The following is a 7,090-nucleotide window of genomic DNA, read 5'->3' as shown; positions in this document are numbered from 1 at the left end:
AGGACACAGGGCTCTATTGAGAAAGGAAAGAACAAAAAAAAAAAAAAAAAAAAAAAAAAAAGGGAAAAAAATAAATTAGCCGGGCGAAGCGCCAAGCCGGGAGCTCCGAGGGACGTGCCCGGAGTGGGGAAGCGGAGCAATTCGGGGGGCGAGCCTGCCCGAAATGTGGGGAGCGCCGGCTGCCCCGCGGGGCCACCCCGCTCCCCCCTGCCTGCTGCCGCTGACCTGGCTGCTGGCGCTGCACACAGGTAGGGAGATTTCCCTTTTTTCCCCACCGTTTTCCCGTTTTTTCCATGGTTTTTGGGGATATCCAGATGGAGGGTGAGGGCCGGGGGGGTGATGAGGGTGGTGATGCCCTATGGGGGGGGTTGGAGGGAGGGTTGTTGCGCTGTCGAGCGTACCCTCTGCTTGGGAGCTGGGAAAAAAGGGGGTAAAATTGGAATGAAAATGGGGAAAACACTTTTCTGGAGCCAAGCAGGTCCTGATGTGGGGGAGGATTTGGCACTGCCCCTGTCCTGATCTTCTCCCCAGGTTTTTTCCTTCCCCAAACCCCATTTTTTCCTCATTTTTTAGCATCTCCAAATATTTTCTCTTACCCAATCTTCAGCTGCCCTTAAAAAGTCATTTTTCACCCCATTTCTAGGCTTGCCCATCCCACTGCAACCCTCTGTTTTCTCCATCATTTTCTCCATCATTTTTTCTCTAAATTATCACTTTTTGGAATTCAATGGGCCCCAGACCACCCCATCCCAGGTCTGGCAACACAGAAAATCACCTTCAACATTTTGTTCCGTTTTACCAAAGTTTGCACCCAAAAGCAGCTCTGGGGAGGCCCCATTTCCCTTCAAATGAGGAGGATGGATGAAAAACAAAACCAGCTGGGTTCTCTGCTGGCTTTGATTTTGACCCTATAAACAGCCAGGGCTGCTGGTGGGGACACCCCAAAAATACTGCAGGGCTTAAAAAAAAAATAGGGATTTGTGCCACAAAATAGTGTGAAAACGAGGATTTTTGGTGGGCTTTTTCAACAAAAGCCATTGAAAAGGGCTGAGATATCTCCATCCCTAAGCCAAGGATGCTGTAGGAAAATGAAACATTTTCTGCTTTATTCATGAACTCCCCAATTTTTTTCTTCATCCAGAGTGGAGAACAAACTAGGAATGGGGTTAAAAAAAGGGAAGGAACAGTTAAAGAGCAGCTCACGAGGAGGGGGCAGGGATGCATGGAAGGCCACATCCCCATCCCGTGCCTTGGCCTTCCCTGTGGGGCGAGGGTTCCCCTAAATTTGGCGAGTCGGGGCCTGTTTGTGGCGCTGCTGGGGAGGACGGACGGACGGACGCTGCATACCAATAGGTCCCATGACTTTTCGGGCTTGTTTAAGGCCTTTCTTGCTCCTGCTTCTCCCAGCCCAGCTGGTTTTCCCACTCTCCCCTCCTCTTCAATATGGGGTTTGTTCGCTGTGGATGGCGGTGTCCGTATGGGGGGCTCACGGATGGCACCCCTGGGATGTCAGGACGGGGATGCTAAGGTATTTTGGGGAGGGAGAATCTTTTGAGGAGTCCCCTCCCCCAGAAAATCATGTTTTTACACATTTTCCCTGCCTTTTTTGGCTCAAAACCAGCGATGAGGAGCAATGCACGTGCATAGGCTCTCGTGATGCAGTTTTGTGTCTGAGGGGGCTTTGTCTGGAGAGGAGCATCCAATGGGGATGGGGGTGGGCTACAAAATCCTTCCCCCCCCCCACCATTTTTGGAGGAATTAGGGTATCTTTGCAAAGCATTGCACTGGTATCTCTCACTCCCCAGGCAGCTTTTGCAGGGCAATGCTAAAACTTTGCCAAGGGTTGCCTCGACCTGCCTCCCACCCCCTGCATTTCTGCGAGTGATGTGTGCATTTTTGCAAAGGGTTGCATCGACCTGGCTGCAGGAGCACTCCCCCTGCATTTTTGGGGTGATAGATGAATTTCTGCAAAGGGTTGCATACGCCCAGCTGCAGGAGAGCTCCTTCATGTGGTGCCCCCTGCACTTTTTGGGGGCACCACATGCATTTTTGCAGAACCTAGCAACAGGTGTGCCATCCACTCCTCCTCCTTGCATTTTTGGGGTGATGTATGCATTTTTGCAAAGTGTTGATTATATTGACCTGGCTGCAGGAGCACTCCCACCCCCAATCCAGCTTTGGGGGGTGATAATGCATCTTCACAGGGGGTTGCATTGGCCCACTGTGACTGTGTTCACTGGGGTCTTGGGAGGAGGGAAGAGACAAGGATCTGACTCCATGTTTCAGAAGGCTTGATTTATTATTTTATGATATATATTATATTAAAACTCTACTAAAAGAATAGAAGAAAGGATTTCATCAGAAGGCTAGCTAAGAATAGAATAGGAAAGAATGATAACAAAGGCTTGTGGCTTGGACTTTCTGTCTGAGCCAGCTGGGCTGTGATTGGCCATTAATTAGAAACAACTAACATGGGCCAATCCCAGATGCACCTGTTGCATTCCACAGCAGCAGATAACCATTGGTTACATTTTGTTCTTGAGGCCTCTCAGCTTCTCAGGAGGAAAAATCCTAAGGAAAGGACTTTTCATAAAAGATGTCTGTGACAACCCACCTCCCTTGCCCAAAGCAATTTTGGGGGTGATTCCTCGATTTTTCTCATGTTGCATTGATCTGAGTGCAGGAGGGCTCCCAGCCCTCGTGCACTTTTGGGGTCACACATGCATCTTTGCAAAGCTTATGGAACCAAGCTGGGCACCTTGGGGGTGCTCAGCACAGCTCCAGCTTGGCGTTTCCCGTGTTTCCTCCATGCTGGGCACCCGCTGTCTCCCCCCACACCCCAAGGTCTGCTGGCAGGGGTGAACATCACCAGCCCCACGCCGCTGGTGCGGGGCACGGCGGGCAAGGCAGCGCTGCTGTCGGTGCGCTACGCCAGCGCCAGCGCCGACAAGCCCGTGGTCAAGTGGCAGCTGAAGAGGGACAAACCCGTCACCGTCGTCCAGTCCATCGGCACCGAGATCATCGGCAACCTGCGGCCCGACTACCGCGACCGCATCCGCGTGCTGGAGAACGGCTCGCTGCTCATCAGCCCCCTGCAGCTGGCTGATGAAGGCGCCTACGAGGTGGAGGTGTCCATCACCGACGACACCTTCACTGGCGAGAAGACCATCAACCTCACCGTGGACAGTAAGGGCAAGGAGGACATCCAGGGGTGTGATGGTGTTCACAAGGGTCTGAGGATGAGGGAAGAGAAGAGAATGTTGACTCCATGTTTCAGAAGGCTTGATTTATTATTTTATGATATATATTATATTAAAACTATACTAAAAGAATAGAAGAAAGGATTTCACTAGAAGGCTGGCTAAGAATAGAAAAAGAAAGAATGAATAACAAAGGCTTTTGGCTTGGACAGAGTCTGAGCCAGCTGACTGTGATTGGCCATTAATTAGAAACAACCACATGAGACCAATCATAGATCCACCTGTTGCATTCCACAGCAGCAGATAACCATTGGTTACATTTTGTTCCTGAGGCTTCTCAGCTTCTCAGGAGGATTTTTCTCAGCTTCTCAGGAGGAAAAATCCTAAGGAAAGAAAATATCATAGCTACACAGGGGAGATTGGGTTATCCATGGGATGTCTTCCCTGAGAACATATTGGGAGGGCTTTCTCCAGCTGGAGGTGGTTTTGGGGGTTTCAGCCACCTCAAGTTGGTGGGGTTTTGATGTCTCTCTTCCTGCCCCCTGAGCCCATCTGTCCCCTGAGCCGTGGCATCACTGTGGTTCCTCTACTTGCCCACAGTTCCCATCTCAAAGCCGCAAGTGCTGGTGGCCTCCTCAACGGTGCTGGAGCTCAGTGAGTTCTTCACCCTCAACTGCTCACATGAGAATGGCACCAAGCCCACCTACACCTGGCTGAAGGACGGGCGGCCGCTGAGCAACGACTCCCGCCTGCTCCTCTCCCCTGACCAGAAGATCCTCACCATCACCCGTGTCCTCATGGCTGACGATGACGTCTACAGTTGCCTGGTGGAGAACCCCATCAGCCATGGCCGCAGTGTCCCCGTGAAGCTCACTGTTTACCGTAAGCCACCCTTCTCCCCTCCTGCACTCCCAGCTTTGGCCATCCCTTGCAGATGTTTTCAGCTAAAGTTTTTTGGGGGATTGCCCCCCTCATTCCTCCTCTGCAGGCCGGAGCTCTCTCTACATCATCCTGTCCACAGGTGGCATCTTCCTTCTTGTCACCCTGGTAACAGTTTGTGCCTGCTGGAAACCCTCCAAGAAGTACGTGTGGGGATAACATGGGAGACAAAGGGGCTTGTCCCATCTTGTGCCATCCTGTCTTGTCCCATCCCGTTTTTTCCCATTTCATCTCTTTCCATCCCATTTTGTCCTTAACATCCTATCTCATCTCATCTTGACACATCCTATCCCATGCCATGCCATGCCATGCCATGCCATGCCATGCCATGCCATGCCATGCCATGCCATGCCATGCCATGCCAGGCTGTTCCGTCCCATCCCATCCCACCCCATCCCATCCCATCCCATCCCATCCCATCCCATCCCATCCCATCCCATCCCATCGCATCCCATCCCATCCCATCCCATCCCATCCCATCCCATCCCATCCCATCCCATCCCATCCCATCCCATCCCATTCCATCCCATCCCATCCCATCCCATCCCATCCTGTCCCATCCCATCCCATCCCATTCCTGCAGTACATGACCCCCCCGGATGAGCCACAGGCAGTTCCCCCCGTTCCTCCAGCACGATGCCAGTGCTGCCCCATCCATCCCCTGCCCCTTTCCAGGGAGAAGCGACAAGCAGAGACACAACCGACCTCGGACTACGCCGAGCAGGACGAGGAGCGCCTGAAGCACGAGGGTGAGTGCCGGCCTGGCGTGGCAGCAGTGGGCTGGGGGACACCAATGCTGGGGACACCATGCACCAGCATGGTGAGCAGCACCTTCCTTCCACACAGCCGAGGGCATCCCACGGAGCGGCGAGCACGAGCGCAAGAACCCGGTGGCCTTGTACATCCTTAAAGACAAGGTGAGAGCCAGTAGCACCAGCAGCACCAGCTGCACCAGTAGCACGCTGACAGCGTCCCACAGAGGGTCTCGCATATGCCCCACGTTTCTCTCCCCTTGTCTTTCGGCAGGACTCGCCGGAGGCGGAGGAGGATTCCCTGCCCGAGCCCCGCGGCACGGTGGAACCCGGCTACACCAGCTCGCCAGTGCCAGCAGCCGGCCGCTCGCCGGGCCCCGTGGGGCGCTCCACTCGCCGCTACCACCGCTCGCCAGCTCGCTCGCCCGCCTCGACGCGGACCCACCGGTCACCGCCGGGCTCTCCGGCGCGGTCCCGCGGCGCCCCGCGGCTGCTGCGGACTGCCGGCGTGCACGTTATCCGGGAGCAGGAGGAGGCCAACGCCGTGGAGATCAGTGCCTGAGCACCGGGACTGTGCGCGCTTTGGTGGCAGCGTGCAAGGGGCAGGGACACCAGCACGGCCACGCTGCCGCCGCCGAGCGAGCGGGGACACCGGCACAGCCCTGCTCCACCACTGGGCATCATTCTGCTCGGCGTAAAGTCACTAATTTCCTATTGATCCCACCCAGAGCTCCCCTCTTCCGTCCCCCATCTTCCTGGGGCATCGCTTTAATGGCTTTCTCGCCGGGACGAGTGTGCACACGCGTGTGCAGAGAGAACATGCGATCAGTGCACAGAGTGTGCCAGAGGTGCATGGAGCATGCAGAGGGAGCGTTGGAGCACCGCACATGTGCACGGGGCGTGCAGGAGGGCACATGGACTGTGCACACGGGGGCAGGCACGAGGGTGTGCAGCAAGTGTGCACACAGTGCGCCAAGAGGATGCACAGAGCATGCAAGAGAACACGTGGAGAGAACACACACGGAGCGTGCAGCTAAGGCTGCAGAGTGTGCACAGAGTGTTTATGGTGTGTGCAGATTGTCCACTGAGCCTGCATGGCCTTTGTGAGCGTGCCAGCCCTGCGTGTGTGTGCAAGCATGCACAGAGTCCATGCAGAGAGTGCCTGTGCAGAGTGTGCAGGGAGCGTGGGGAGGGAACATGCACACAGCATTTGAACGGGACATGCACACAGCACGTGGCGAGTGTGCAAAGAGGGTGAGCACAGAGGGTGTGTGCAGTGCTTGCACGAGGCACGCACAGAGCGTGCATGGTGTGTGTGGAAAGAGTGTGCACGAAGCGAGCAGCTGAGTGTGCTCAGAGCACGCACAAGAGTGAACCTGCAGTGCTGGCTGCACCTCCGCATGTGTGGAGCCTGCAGTGAGTGTGCAAAGAGTGTGTGCTGTGCTTGCACAGGGTGCGTGTGGTGTGTGTGGAGAGAGCGAGCACACAGCAGCTGAGCATGCTTGGGGTGTGCACACGCACACGGGGAGCGCACACACTGCACACCCAGCAACTCTGCACGCACACGTGTGTGCAAGAGCACAGTGCCTGTCGTGGCACAGCCCCCATGCATGGAGTAGGACATGCACTGGCACACAAGCTCGCCCAAGGGCACAACATGCATCAGGCAGTCCAAACAGGGGGCTCCCTCCTGCTCCCCAGCTCCCCAGCTGCAATGTCCCCTAAACGTGGGCTGGAAGCCCTCGTCCAAGCATTGCCCCTTTGCCATGGTAGGATTTTCTGTGAAAATCCCCCGGTTTTGGGGCACACGGCGCTGTCTCTCCCCAAGCCTTCATGGGAAATAGGTTTAGGATGAAAAGCACAGAGCGGCCGGCCAAGCGAGTCGGGCCCTGGGGCACCCGGGGTGGGTGCCGGGGCACCCCGGAGTGCTCGGGGTGCACTACTAACCAATAAATTAACGTACTACCCGAGTGATGGTGGCACCCTTGGGTGTCTTTGTTGGACAGGGGTCCCCCAGGGTGGGGGGACACATGAGAAGTGGCTGACAGGGAAGACCACATAGACCCAACGCACCTGGCTGGCACTCAAACTGGCACCTTAATGCATGGGAGACCTCGGGCTATTCCCTCTGGCACCTACTGATGTCATCCTCAGCTGAGAGCCCATTTCTTCTTAATTTGTCTTCCTCTGAACATGGCG

General features: G+C 55.4%; 1 protein-coding gene across 2 annotated transcripts; it reads left to right on the top strand.

Moving 5' to 3' along the window:
- The first annotated feature begins 85 nt into the window (after positions 1-85).
- HEPACAM (hepatic and glial cell adhesion molecule) lies at positions 86-6,861 on the top strand. 2 transcript variants are annotated; one of them, XM_036397537.2, is made up of 7 exons: positions 86-248; positions 2,845-3,186; positions 3,801-4,082; positions 4,189-4,282; positions 4,815-4,888; positions 4,968-5,056; positions 5,166-6,861. In XM_036397537.2, exons 1-7 carry the CDS (start codon positions 164-166, stop codon positions 5,451-5,453), a joined length of 1,254 nt encoding a protein of 417 aa, XP_036253430.1. In that variant the 5' UTR covers positions 86-163; the 3' UTR covers positions 5,454-6,861. The 2 variants fall into 2 exon arrangements, with proteins under 2 accessions (XP_036253430.1, XP_036253431.1); XM_036397538.2 differs by having other exon boundaries at positions 87-248; positions 4,986-5,056.
- The last annotated feature ends 229 nt before the right edge of the window (positions 6,862-7,090 follow it).

Source organism: Molothrus ater, chromosome 22 (genome assembly GCF_012460135.2).
Source record: "Molothrus ater isolate BHLD 08-10-18 breed brown headed cowbird chromosome 22, BPBGC_Mater_1.1, whole genome shotgun sequence".
NCBI lineage: Eukaryota > Metazoa > Chordata > Aves > Passeriformes > Icteridae > Molothrus > Molothrus ater.
This window is presented reverse-complemented; position numbering and strand designations above follow the sequence as displayed.